The sequence below is a fragment of the Vitis vinifera genome, chromosome 1, assembly GCF_030704535.1.
Source record: "Vitis vinifera cultivar Pinot Noir 40024 chromosome 1, ASM3070453v1".
Classification (NCBI taxonomy): domain Eukaryota; kingdom Viridiplantae; phylum Streptophyta; class Magnoliopsida; order Vitales; family Vitaceae; genus Vitis; species Vitis vinifera.
Window position 1 is genome coordinate 8,203,056 of NC_081805.1, and position 14,995 is coordinate 8,218,050.

At 33.3% G+C, this 14,995-nt stretch overlaps 1 protein-coding gene across 1 annotated transcript; it reads left to right on the plus strand.

Moving 5' to 3' along the window:
* Positions 1 to 4,366: 4,366 nt before the first annotated feature.
* LOC100258468 (pantothenate kinase 1) lies at positions 4,367 to 14,858 on the plus strand. The gene is made up of 10 exons (XM_010653124.3): positions 4,367 to 4,841; positions 5,436 to 5,651; positions 6,760 to 6,806; positions 7,309 to 7,425; positions 9,149 to 9,268; positions 9,359 to 9,453; positions 9,545 to 9,638; positions 11,754 to 11,885; positions 13,705 to 13,817; positions 14,376 to 14,858. Exons 1-10 carry the CDS (start codon positions 4,742 to 4,744, stop codon positions 14,599 to 14,601), a joined length of 1,260 nt encoding a protein of 419 aa, XP_010651426.1. The 5' UTR covers positions 4,367 to 4,741; the 3' UTR covers positions 14,602 to 14,858.
* Positions 14,859 to 14,995: the final 137 nt, after the last annotated feature.

The window sequence follows — 14,995 nt, forward strand, 5'->3', positions numbered from 1 at the left end:
CGTTTGCTTGTTTGGTCATGGATAATAGAAGCTACATAGGAGTTTTGTTGATTTTTGGCTCGTTCATATGCTCATTTTTATCGTTTCATTCACTGTTCTTTTAGTATGGTATAAACTCAGTGAAACTTTGTTTCGTCTTGCTTTATTTGAAGATATTAGTTGGTTTTTTTTTTTTCTCATTTGAAGATGCTAGTACTCTTCCCACTAGTACTCCACACCCATTTCCTCCACCCTTCATACTCACCTTACCATCCTTCGTGCTCACCGTACCCACCGCCAGCCGCTTATTCCACCATCATACCCATGCTTCCACCTCTCAACATCTACTACACCCGTTTTTCACAACATTTCCAGCACCCATTCCATCAATCGTCCCTTCTTACCCATTTCTCTTACTACCTTACAATAACCCAACCCACCAAGGATGACCCATGCAAACGCCTCACCCATCCCCACCCTCCACACTTATCTAACCGAACCTTTTGAGAATGAGTCGGAATCAGATTTCCAATACCCGGATATTAGAAATGAGGGTTTTCTAATTGAGCAAAAGAAAGATAACATGGTTACAATGCATGATGTTATGTAGGCTCAATGGGTTTACAATCATTACAGAGGTGAGAGCTATTTGAGATGGGATATTATGCCTTTTGAAATGGTCTTAACTAGTTATAAGACATCGTTTGTGAATGAATCTACTGCAAATGCATGAAGGTTAACGGTTCATAGTTCTTGTGCATGAGATCAGAGCAATAATAGGCAACCAGAGACCACGTTTAATTATCCTGACTTTGGTAGGGATGCTGAGTGCTTTAAGGCTGCAAGGGTACTTGCCCAATAGGTTGAAAAGGCTACATGAGCCCTAGGTGATTATCTTAATGTGAGGGTTCATGCTTGTGGTGTAAGTATGACATCATGGCAATGTGTAAAATGGGTATGTAGTGCAGGTGCTTGTACACGGTATGATGTTAAGGCTATTTTTTTTAATTATTTATTTATTATTTTCTTAGTTTTCTTCAACTATTAAAGTCAAAAATTTCATTTTCAAAATTTTAATCTTAATACAATTTTCTAAAACTTCAATTTTAATTTAATTTTTCAAAGCTCTAATTTTAATTTAATTTTTTTTCAAAACTCCCATATTTTAAAAAATTTAATTTTCAAAACTTTGACTTCCCAAACTTCAATTATTTTCAAATTTATTTTATTTATTATTTTATTTTATTTTTATATATATTTTTTAATTCCATCTTTAATTAACTCTTCCAAATTCCGATTTCCAAATTTAATTCATAATTTTTGAAATTCCAATTTTCACATTTATTTATTTAATCATTTTTATTTTCGTTTTTATTATTATTCTATTTATTTATTAATTTTTAAAATTTCATCCTTAAACAATTTCTTTAAGATTCCGATTTCCAAATTTAATTTCCAGTTTTCAAAATTTCAATTTTCACATTTATTTATTTAATATCGTTATTATTATTATTATTATTATTATTATTATCATTTTACTTATTTATTTTTAAAAATTACACCTTCGAATAATTTCCAAGATTCTAATTTATATAATTTAATTTTCATAGTTTCTACTTCTCAAATAATTTTCAATTATAATTTCTTTCAAAATTTAATTTCCAAAGTCTCCATTTTCATAATTTAATTTTTAAAATTCCAAACTCTCAAATAACTTTCAAAGTTCCAATTTCTCCTAAATTTAATTTCCGAAATTCCAATTCTTAAATTTAATTTGAAAATCTCTAATTATCAAATAAACCTCGAAATCCCAATTCCTTTCAAATTTAATAACTAAAATTCTCATTCTCAAATTTAATTTCCGAAAACTCCAATTTCAAATAATCTTTGAGACTCTAATTTTCAAATAAATTTCAAAAATCCAATTTTCTCTCAAACCATTTTAATTTCACTCTAGTTTTCAAATAATCTTATGTTTATCTCGATTTTACATAAGTATGAATGAATTTTTCATAATTTCGAAATAATGAAATTTGTCAAACCATTTCATACAAGATAAATTGGGTTTTGGTGAGATACCCGACATCAAAGAAGTTTCATTTAAAATAAAAATGAACTTAGGTGAAATGTCATGTGTGTCATAGGTGATTTCATATTCTGTTTGGTGAGGCATGTGATATATTTTACGTTCATTCTTGTGCACTAACCTCATTTTTAGCGCATTATTCACTTACTGCCAAGGTACGCACCTGCTCTCACTCTGACCATTCTCTACGCTTTGTTTTGGCTCTCAGTGTATGATCATCTTTTGGTATCCACGTTTAATCAATCAATAGTCACACGTGCTTCATTTCATTAGTAGAGACCCGTTTTTAGGGATTTAAAGGGGTGCTACGGTCTTTACCATACCTTCCCAATAAGTAACCTGATCCCCGATCCAGTTTTTCACAAACCTACTTTCCCAAATAAGGAGTCATACATAGAGTTTTTCTTTCTTATTTTGTTTTTCTTTTAAAAATAAAACAAAAATAAGTGGCGACTTAAAGTCATTTTCTTAATAAATAAATTCATTTTCAATTAAAAATTGAGCTTGCCATTGAATGGAAATGCATGAGTCCGGGGGTCCACAGGTGGTGTTTGTTTTTTTGGCTTTTTGTTGAAAGCAATTTGTTTTCAGAATTTAGGTTGTTTATTTTTATTTTTATTACTTATTATAAATTTTTTATTAATTAGAAAAAATCAAAATATGTAACTTTTTCTAAATAGAAAAAATAACATATTGGTTTTTTTTACTTTTTAATACTTAATAAAAATAAAATACTACAAAAGCAAACAACCTAATGTTTAACACTATTAAGCATTAAGGTTCTATTTAGAATTAAGTAAAAAAACAAAACCACCTAAGTGAAACACTATACTTGTTGAACATTAAGGGATATACTATACTTGACAAACTCTAAGTGACATCTTACATTTAGATTTTTTCCTAGTAAATATTTCATTAATAGATTTAAAATTTGTAATTGAAAACAATTTATAATTATGCACAAGAATGTTTATCTTTGATTATTTTACTTGATTGTTGCCTTCATGAGGAATTTTTAAGAGTCTTCATATATTTTTTTTACCGATTCACATTGAAAATAGCAAATAGTTTTAGCATTTAGTTATGCATTTCTTTTCTCTAGTTCATTGCATCAATGACTTTAATTTGAAATAGACACTTCGTTTTCAATTTTGGTCGGAATATTAGAACCATTTTCAAAATCTTTATCATGATCAATAGATTTTAGAACTGAGTCATTTTTGCTTTTCAACATGCATAATCATTTTTGGGTTAAAGTGGCTAAACCTTATTTTAAGGTCAAACTCTAACACCGGTTGTTATATTATGACCTAATCAATAGGGAATCATCAAAGAAGAAGGAGGATCGGGTGAATGTCACTTTTTTGTAAATTTAAATAATTTAATTTAAATAAATGCAAGTGAAAATTTAAGCAAGAATAAATTTTTATATTGACAATAATAGAGAAAAAAGAACAAAAGAGAAAAATAATTTAAGGACCATAACAACATGTTATTTTTAACGCATTTTAGTATTATCTTTTTAATAAAAGAGTGGTATGGTGATTATGTTTATTAAAACGTAATTTCAGCATACAAAAATTTTAATTTTTAATAAAATTAAGAAAAAATTAGCATATTTTTCCTGTTCATGGGAACCCAGTCCACTCGACATAGTTTTGATTGCGCCAGTGGAGGGAGGAGGATGCTATTTTAGTATTTTCTCGCGGAGAAACAAAATGAAATATGCCAGTCAAATTGAGCGTGCCATCATTTTGTCAAAGGGTCAACGAAATCTTCAAGGTTGGTGAGCCATAAAAAATGCTTCCCTCGCAAAGTAATTAAGATGAAGCTGACGTGTTATTATCGTAGTATTTAATCTATTTTCGTTATTTTTCAATTAAATTTTAAGAATGATTCTCCGGTAACCCAGTTTGTTGTATCACGTGGGAAGTGACGATGCAGCCCTCGTGATCTTCATTCGAATAAGGGATTTTTCTTTTCCCTTTTAACGAGGAATAGTTTGATCTTGTGGCAAAAACATGTCCCTTTTTACTATGAAGTACCTAATTGCACGAATGAGTTTGATCATTATCCTTCTTCTGAATCTGAAAGAAGTCAAATAAGAGAACCTGGAAGGGTGGCGGCCATTTAATAATAATTGAGGGTTTTATCAATTTAATGCGTTACGTCATTTGGCTCGTTCGAACCGGGGGAAAGCGATGGATTTGTCTCCCACCTCATCTCTGGTCACATCAATCCCTCCCTCCTGAAGTGGGTGGGTGCGAAGAGAGAAAGGCGGGTGTATATGGTAGTATACAATTTTGCTGTTTGCCAAACGACCCTTTAGAGCCACGCGCTTTAACTCCGCTCAAGATAACGAACCGCTACGATCCATTTTCACAGATCAGTAACCGAGAGTGGTTGTCGAGCGCGTAAGATTCGCGTACGTATGTTTTTGCTACTAGCAATTCTGAGAAGCCTCCATTTCCAAGTTGGTCCATATGGATTCGTGTGCAGGAGTGGTGGGGTTAGGTGAAGAGGGAGAGTGGCGCTAAACTTCGGAGTCAGCGCAGCAGTTGTTGAGGACAAGAACCGGTTTTATCCAATAGCAGGCAGTCAATGTACTGGGGATGATATAAAGGGGATGCAGGGAGTGCGCAGAAACCATTGAAGAGGCAGTTGGGTGAGACGGAAATGGAAGCGCGGTGTTCTGGAATTGAAAGGAATTCGGAGGACGGAGGTTCCAAAGCTCTCGCTCCTGATGAAATTTCGCATTTGGCTCTGGACATTGGAGGTGAATCCCGGATTCTTTTAAGCATTGACGTCTATGCGATGGCTTTGGATTGTTCTGATTTATTTGATTTTAGTTTTGAACTCTTTCTCTAGGATTCAATTTCGCTGCGAGGTTGAGTCTGGAGGTTTCTAACCATGTGGTCTTGGCTACAATTTTCTAATTTTCTAATTTTTTTAAAAAATTTAAAACTATTTTGTCGATTCCTTTTTGGGCCTTTGATTACTTCCCTTATTTCTTCTCCAATTGTTTGGCTCATTTTTGTACTTTGATGATGTGTGGAGTAGAAATTTACTTGGAGGGATCTTTTGTTTATGGCATGATGATTCTACTCCTTCGCTTCTTGAAGTACATGCAGTGGAATAATCTGTAGTTTTAAATGAAGAGGAATACCCTGAAGGAGCATAATTCCACTCCTTTTGCTCTAAATTCTCACTGCTACCATTCCACGATCAGTTTGAAAGCCAAACGGCCTCTTTTTGAAGCCAATTTTAGGTGCTTGGGGTTTGCTCACAAAGTTTGAACATAACTAGATTGGAAGATTTCAATGTGATTTATATTGAAACATGCAATAAACATATATTTGTTGGCATGCAGGCACTCTGATTAAGTTGGTGTATTTCTCAAGGAATGATAGCTGGTCGGTTGATGATAAAGGGGCAAAGTCTCCAAAGGGGGATTCTCCTTTGCGAGTTTCTTGTAGTAATCTAGACTATCCTATTCTTTACGGAAGGATCCATTTTGCAAAGTTTGAGACAATCAAAGTCAATGAATGCCTAGAGTTTATTCGTTCGAAGAAGCTTCTCCATGGTGGTATGTATTTAAATTTGCAGCTTCCAGTAATTTTTCCATAAAACTCTCAACCGACTCATAGTCCTTTTAGAACAAGAATAAATATATACAACGAGTGGTTTCTAATGGGTTCCATTGTCGTATACAGTTTTGTTTATTGGGTGTAAACTATTCCTGAATTGGATTTTAGGCTTTTCAACGTCAGTTAGTTCAAATTTGGACTGAGCTTGAATGATCTTGGCCCTGCCTCAACAAGCCTGTTCAAGCCAGGCTACTATATGCTTGATTGAGTGCAAGTTTCTTAATGTTTTTGCTGGAGCTGCTTAATTAGCCTAACCAGGTTCAATTTTGTGTCCAAGTATGATACTCTTGAATTTACTAATGCAAATTAGTAATTATAATATACTCAATTTTCACCTTTGATCACTGATTTTATGTTATTTGTAAATTTCTAAGAAGTTTTTTATTTGAGCCAGTTTCTTAGGTGCTAAATGACAATTGCATGACTCCAAACTGTTCAGGAGCCTACTGGAATTGAGTTTTATGATGCTCAATCTTGACTTGTAAGGCAATAAATTTTGGAACTTAAGTTTACCTTGTTTACTTTGTTAATCACCCTGGATGGGCTCCTTAACAAGAAAAAGAGCTGTTCATAATTAGTTTAGTTTGTTTAACAGCTCCAGACTGTGTCACTGTTGAAGCCTTTCATAGAGGACACAATATCACCTGTTTCATGGGAGAAGTTTGAAAGGTCTATCTCTGACATTGCTAGAGAAATGTTTCTGAAAAAATTACTAATTCATAAATTACATTTCCCCCCCACATATAATGATGTTGTTAAAGAGAAATAATGGAACACAAAGCACTAATGCATGCAAATATCTTTTTCCCAGTTTTTGTGTATGTGAATAGGAACTTAAACCAGACAAATTATTTTCCATTGGAAAAACAAAGTTGTCTGTGTCTTCTTTGATTAGTAGTTGTGACCAAAAAAACGAGATAATGACATGTCTCTTAAATTAAGCTATCAGGGATTATTATAGAGATCATTGATATTCTTCCTTCAAGTTGTTTCAGAGTGCAGTTTAGTTCTCATAAATTTTCTGCTACTTCTATTATTGATATTCAGGTTGTTGGCATCATGAAGCTCCTGTCTCTGACAAGAATGTTATTAAGGTAAACACTATTGTTGAGCATTGCTAGATTATGATTTCTTGGAGGTTGGGCTGCTGATTACCTTGTTTTATCATCTAGGTCTGGGATTCTGGGCTTGGTCTTCTTGATGTCATATGTAATTAAATTAACTAATGAGGGAATGTCTGACAGAAGGCAGTTAATTGAAGTATGCTATCTATTTTAACATTGGGATATGGGTTTTCCTCTAGATATATCCAACTTGTACTGTAGATAACTTCAGTGGGTGTACAGACAGATATATCCTGGGAATGCTCTTCACTTTTAATGATAGAAGTGTTAGGTTCTGGTATGAACTGATTGTCAATTCAACACTCTCATTATTTCAAACCAAAATCCCTTTTCTCTGCTCATGATGAGGCCTTCAACCTCTTTGTTTCAATACATAAAAATGATTAATTTTCTGCCATAAGCACTTGAGTTTTACAATATACACTTCAAAATTTTGCAAATTTATCATTAACTTGTTACCATCTGTGAGAAGGCCACAGGCGGTGGGGCATATAAGTTTGCTGATCTCTTCAAAGAGAATCTTGGGCTCAATCTTGACAAGGAAGATGAAATGGATTGTCTTGTTAGTGGAGCAAATTTTCTGCTTAAGGTGAGATCCTAATACCACATACGATTGTTTGTATGTACATATTTTGCAATTTTTATTTTTAATGTATTAGAATAAGTCCTGTCTTAAAGTACATAGAATTTTGAATGCTTGATCTATTGCCCTCCATCTGTATTGAACTCCATAATTCTGATTATAGTCCTGGACACTGCAGTCCTCTCTCATTTACTTTGCTCTGACTTGTTCTTTGATGCTGCTATAAAACACAATCATTTTGTTGTTTTGAACTTCTGTTCTTTATACAAGATTGGCTGGCGTCTATTTTATTTTTTCATGCATCGTTCATTCTTCTTTCTTTCTATATTTGTGTTATATATATTCCTCAAATCTGGTTACATCGATTTCCTTTAAATCCTGTTAACTTTGTTGATGCTGCTGTTTGCTATATTGTGCAATTGTTAAGGCCTGACTTCAAGATTCAACATATAAGAATATTAACAGGAGTCCTGAACCTAGTATGCAGTATGGAAATTTTGAAGAGGTATTCATGGAAAGAATCATGGATCACAGGCACATAAAAAAAAAAAGAAAAATCCTGATTGGGGATATCAATTATAAAAACAACGAACTTATTTTGAAGGACCAAAAATGCTAAAGAGTCATTGTAGGAATGAACTTACTTTTGCTTCAGTTATTTCATAACTGTTCAGGATGCAGTTGCCTTTTGGCAATCATAGTTGTATCAAGCCTTGGACCAATTACATAATGGCAATGTGTACAAGCCTATTAAATACAGAACCCATAATCAAAGATTAAAATCTTTCTTTAAAATGCCCCTAAGGACAGAGAAAGGCATGTCAATGTCTTTAACCAGACAGACATTTATACCTGCGGCTGTCAGTGAGTCATGTTGGGTCAGCATTTTAAGTAAGCTCTGTATGCTAGAAGATTCACTTGATTTTTTGCCCGCCTCTCCATTTCAGCATATTTTAAGCTTTTCTAAGAGAAAAGGAGACACAAGGAATACCCGACAATGAGATGTACTGATGGGTTTCAATAGGAAATAAATAATTATGCTGAAACAGTTGCACAGTTGATTTTCATTATGTTTGGATGCATATTTTAGAGAAACATTTAAATCATGTAAGTTTGGAATATGAGATTTCTCTCAATAATTAGATATACAATCTTGTTAGTTGAAGAAGTGCAGTCTGTTAATCTTGTGCAGTATATTGTTTGGCTTCTGATCATTAAAGATTTTTTTTTTTTTTTTTTTTAACCAAAAAAAATCTCCTTGTTATGAGTCCAAAGTGCATGATAGAAACTCATTGCTTTGATTTGTGTGAATGTATTTTGAACTTGACAACATTATGATCTCAGGCAATCTCATCATTGTGTTATTATTTGACATTCTTTTTTAATAAGTGAATATATAGAGGTTACTTATCAAAAAAAAAAAAAAAAGGTGAATATATATAGGAATCATTTGTTTGAGAAGACTGCTATCCCAAGACACCCTAAAAATGAAATGGGGCTCAGGCCTGATGGGCAGCCCTTGTCAAACGTGCTTTCAGAAATTTTGCGCTATCCCCTACTAGAGAAATTCCCATGTTAGGGTTCTTTTCCACTCTTATTTAGGGTGCTTGAAACTAAAGCATCTACATAGTTGCTGTCAAAATTTATTTGTTATTGTTTTATTCTTGTTTATTGTATGGCTTTTATTTGTTCTGGACAGCAGGCTCACCCTATAAATGTTCTTAAGTAGGCAGTTCACCATGAAGCCTTTACATATATGGATGGCCAGAAGGAATTTGTGCAGATTGATCATAACGATTTGTATCCCTACCTGCTTGTTAATATTGGGTCTGGTGTTAGCATGCTCAAGGTAATTCTCCTCATATTTGACTTAGAATTACTGTTTCATCTAGTTTCACTTTTCAAATTTGAATTGATTCTTAGTCTTGTACTTAAATAGGTGGATGGAGATGGCAAGTTTGAACGAGTTAGTGGAACAAATGTAGGTGGTGGCACTTTTTGGGGCTTGGGAAGGCTTCTAACGAAGTGCAAGAGGTTATTCTCATCATTTTGCTTATTTTAGTAAAAACATCTATCATCCCATTTAAAATGTCTTTCATCTAAGGACTTGTATTTTCATTCTCAGTTTTGATGAGTTGCTTGAGTTGAGCCATCAGGGAAATAATAGAGTGATAGACATGCTTGTTGGAGATATCTACGGTGGAATGGACTATTCGAAGGTATATATTTTTGATATATTTTATCATATCTTGCTTGATGTGTAGCTAATTAAGGTAAAACGTGGGATTATGATTTATATTAGATAAAGATGCTGTATAAGGTCCTTGATGATCAGTGGATTTTTTCCGAATTTATAGTTTGTGATAACTTCTAAAATTTCATGGACTTTATAGGGAAAAAAAAAATTACTTAACAAAACACCTGTTTGACTCCTTCCAAGTTAATCCTCTAGGTTAGTAATTCTTGTGTTGATTGACAAAGTTGATTGTTTAAGAATTTGTTCTCTTTTTCTTTCTTTCTAGAGATGCAATTATTGCTATTCATTTCAGTAGGGCTTCCTGTTTGCTGTTTAACAACAATTCATTTCTGTATTATCACTTGTAGATGTGACATGTGAGCTTGAAGATTTTTTACCTTCTCTTAAAAGATCTTAGCTGTATTAAATTCAAAAGTGCAACATTTTTTTATGGTCATCAAGATCTATTCTTTGGATAAAAAGATGAGCACTTGTTTATTTCCAGACACTTTAGTGAGTAGGACCTGAAAACCAGTTCATTTGATGGCTCCTATGAGTGACAGCTTGTGAGAAGAGCAAAAGCTATTGATGTGGTTAATGCACAAAAGACAGAGGTGTAGTTCCATGAAGTGTCCCAAAACGTGAAATTTCCCTAATCTCCTTTGATGTACAGTGTGGGACCTTTTATATCCAGACAAGCTCACTGCTTGTGTTTCCTTCAAGGAATCGTAATCCTAATGGATATGACAATGAAAAACTACTACTGTATATTACACTCTCCTCTTTAGGGTGGTCCTAGGGCTATGATTGGCTTGAGACTGAATGAGTTGTATCCTATGAGAAAAGTGGTTCTCAATATTTTGGAATTATCTAGGTGGGGGTGAATTGGTAACATCTATTAAAAATTAGACTTATTGACTTGTTTAATAATTAATCAAATTAATTCAAAGTGATCCCAAAATACAGAACATGAATATTGGAACACCTTATTTATATGGAAATCCTCAGAGGGCAGAAAACCACGAACTTCTTCAATCTGTAGTTTTGCCAAGTAGCCCTCCTTTCAATCTGTAGTTTAGTGAGCACACCTTGAACTTCTTCAAGGCACACTCTTTAAACCACCTTGAGCTCTTTTAAGGGACACAACATTCCTCCAAAGATTGCTAATGCTAATATTGATTGATTGTTGAAGCTCAAGAGAATTGGGGTCTTCAGTTTTTAGGACATAATTAATGTGAATGTGATGTTAGCTTTGAAGACAATAAAAAAGGAGCAAAAATAATATCAATAATTCCAAAAGCTCTCTAAAGAAGAAATTTTAAGATATATATTTTTGAAAAACAGATCCTAACACTTCAACTTTGCCAAATATTTTTTCTACTTTAAATGAAGTTTCCCAAAATCATAAAATTGCTTCATGGAAATTTTTTTAAAAATAAGTTATTTAAAAACTTTCCTATTCCAAAAAGGCTTTTAAAAAAATAGGGAACTTGGCAAGTAAGAATTTTTAAATATATTAAAAAAAATTTGTACCTTCTTAAACAACAATTAGAAAATACAGGTAGAGGCTCTATGCCTTTTGTTGATTTTATAGAATGGTTGAGTCTTTGTTGAGGGACGGAGTATTTTTTTTGTTTCCCCTCTCTTTTTTTAGCTTTTTGGTGCTCATTGTATATGATCAATGCACTCCTGTGCGCTAGTTGCGCTATTTAATACATTTTCTTGTTTATAAAAAAAAAACAATTAGAAAATATTATTTTCTTTTCAAAAACAAAAGAGACTTTTCCAAAAAAAAGGGAAAAAAAGATCTAATATTCAAACTATTATTTTTTAAGAACTTTAAATGTAAAAAAACCAATTTTTATTCAATTTTAAATACTATAGAAAACTGCCCAATCTCAGCCCTACATATATTATGTTCATATGCAGACAACTTGAAGGAACATGTAAGTATTGGAGTCTGACACGTGTATATTATTTTTGTTCAAATGTCAATATGTATCATAGTGTTGATACTGGATGGTGAGACATACCATTTTGTATTTACAATTTTTCCATCCCTTAATGGCTTAGCACACTCTTTTTTAAATGATAACAGTTTGGTCTTGCATCAACAACCATTGCTTCTAGCTTTGGCAAGGCAATTTCTGAAAATAAAGAGCTTGAGGATTACAGACCTGAAGATGTTGCTCGCTCTCTCTTGCGAATGATTTCTAACAATATTGGGCAGGTCAGTTGTAGTAGAATGGTTTCTTGCATGCAATAGATTTAACTTAGAAATGAGACATCTGTTATTATGGTATAATGACATTTTATAGTATATATGCATACAGCAGTAGCTTTGAGAAATATGGACTCCACAAAAACATATTGAATCTGTTTGAGTATATATCCTTTTCAAGCCACCGTGCATGAAAGACAACCCAATTATTTAATGAAGTATACAGAATATATCCTCTGGCACATGAAGCAGCACAGTTGTGAGTTCTGAACTCCTTTTCCAGACTGCACATTTATTTCATGTGTGCATGGATCACACTGTACTTCATGGGATTCATTCCTTTCTTCTCTCTCTTTCCCTCTCTCTACATATATTTGTGTGTGTGTTTCTTTATGTATGCATATCTAGATATTTTTGTATTATTGTTACTATTTTACTTTGAATCTCTTTCTAAACTTAATTATGAATTGTAAACATATTATAGTTTTTAAGCCTGAAAACCAAATGAATAAATTTATCATTATCACCATCAAGTGCACCAGTATTGTCATCTAAAAAACTTATCCCAATCTTGGGGGTTGGCTGCCTGGTATTTTAGGCCAAGTTTTTTGTTTTCTTTTTAACGAACACTTTCTGTTTCAACTTGAGCTTATTGTTCTGCCATTGGCAAGGTTCAAAATTATGAGGTATCTTCATAATACTACATTAAAACCTATGATACCCAGGCCCTTCATTTTCACCTAGTGTACCCATGTCAACATCATGACATGACATGGGTGTAGGTATAGGATCCTTGTTGGACACTCCTATTTCACTTTGGGTGTGGCTGATTGATTTTTCCATTAATATCATTTTATTTTTTCAACTTTCTCAGTAATTTCTATTAGAGAAAAAGAAGAGTTAGTTAAAAAGTGAATTTTTGTAAGAATATTTAGAGATATAAGGAAAAAAAGGGATTAAAGGGAAAAGATGAGAGCTTTTAAAAAGGTTATCTTTGATTTCAATTTATTTTTAATTGATTTTTCTTTTATTATGCTGTATCCCAATACCTGTGCCTGTATTTTGCTTCCTTTTTTATCCCAGTCCTCGTATCCTTATAGTTGATTTTTGAAGGATCAGATACTGGCATCCAACACGCATAACCGAAGTGAACTTAGGAATTCTGAAAAAACCAAAATCTGAATTATTGCTTGTTATTTGGGCTTTTACATGTCTATGGGTCATGCTTCTTGGGTGAATGCTACTTTTGACCAACATCCTTGGTGGATGTGACTAGATCAGTGTAGGTTCTCTTATTTTTTTCAAATGATTATTTAGGCTGTACTGCAATTTTTTTAGGTCTCCACATTTCCAAAACTGTGCCCAGAATACAACTGGTGCCCAAGGTTTCAAAGATATGACTTTGTGCCTTGCACTATCTTTAAAGCAACCTTTTATTGGAAGGTTGGATAGAGTTTGGCTATAGGAAGCAACCCCAAAAATGTCAATCCACATTTGCTTCACTTATTCCTGAAATGCTGTGTAATATAATAGAGGTCTTTTTTCCATTCTTTGCTATTTGTTTAGTTCTGAAGGTTCTCACTGGGTGCTTTCTAGAAATTTTGTTTGGCCTAAGTTGATTTATATAGCTTAAAATATCGATACACTCACAACTTTAAGAATGAGCTCATTTTCTTGGCTTCCTTTTAAACATGACCCACAATCCATGATTTTTGTAATATTTATGTATTTATATCTCAGACATAGCAGGCAAAATCAATAAAATTGTCCTTCCTTTTCTTGTTCATGTCCTAGTGTTCTTAATATTATTTTATTCTCATCTCCCCAGATATCTTATTTGAATGCACTTCGATTTGGGCTCAAGAGGATATTTTTTGGAGGATTTTTCATCCGGGGTCATGCTTATACAATGGATACAATTTCTGTTGCAGTTAATTTTTGGTAATCATGAAGAATTTCTAGTACTAATTTATTTCCCTTGTTTTCAGTTTTAAGTGCATTATGAAACTAAAGTGAAATCTAAAGGCTGCCCTTCAACACTGGGAGCAAAAAAAAATTATTTTATTTTATTTTTTATTATTTTTGTTATTCTTCGGATAACATGTTGGGGATGAATTTATGTTGAGTGGAATGCTACCAAACAGAAAACAGGGGAATGCAAGTCATTGAAAAGAAAAGAGAAAAAAAAGGCATCACCAAGCAATGATAAAAAAATCATTTGAAGTTAAAATATTTCTCAAAATCCTAAACTTGACCTGATATGTGCAACAAAATGAACTCATTCCAATTGTGATGTCAATAAAATGGAGTGCATTCGATTTCCATATGGTGTCTAAGGTCTTTGTTTTCTCCCACTTTTCACTGTTTTTTCTCCTTTGGGTCGTGAACCTTTGTTTCACAATTGTTTGGGTATTCTTGTTCTGTTTTGTTACTTATATATTGCCTGTTGTTCATGCATATCATGGATATCAGTTAAAGTATGTCATACTTTCTTTTCAGGTCGAAAGGTGAAGCAAAAGCAATGTTTTTGCGGCATGAAGGATTTCTAGGGGCATTGGGTGCATTCATGAGCTATGAAAAGAATAATTATGATGGCTTGATGGTTCATCAGTTAGTGGAACAGGTCTCAACCAGTGCATCTTACTCTGGGGATAAGATTCACAGCTCACTAGCTGGGGATTTGAATGACAGTGAAAGTATAGGTTGCAGTGTCTATACAACTTAGCCGTGGAATTGTTTTCTCCTCAAATGTTCTAAACAAGGCAATTCTTCATGGGTGGCCTGCACCTAATGTGGTTAAAGAGTTGAAACTTGATTAACTTGCATAATATTCATTACAATGTTGTAAGACCAACGTGTTTAACCACAGAGAATTAATAAACAAGAGTGCAAATGGGGGAGGGGTTGTGTCCCTCCCCCCGCAATTATTTAAAGATCTATACGGATATTGTCCAGAGCATATGAAGCAGCACAGTTGTGACATCTTAAAAAGCTTTTTTTCTTTTTCCTTCTGTGTAAGGAATTTGAGCTTGAAAAATTCTCACTAAAGAAATTGATTTTTGGATAGCGTCAGGTGGGAAAAAATTGAGGATGATAGGAAAACCGAACCTACAGATGCA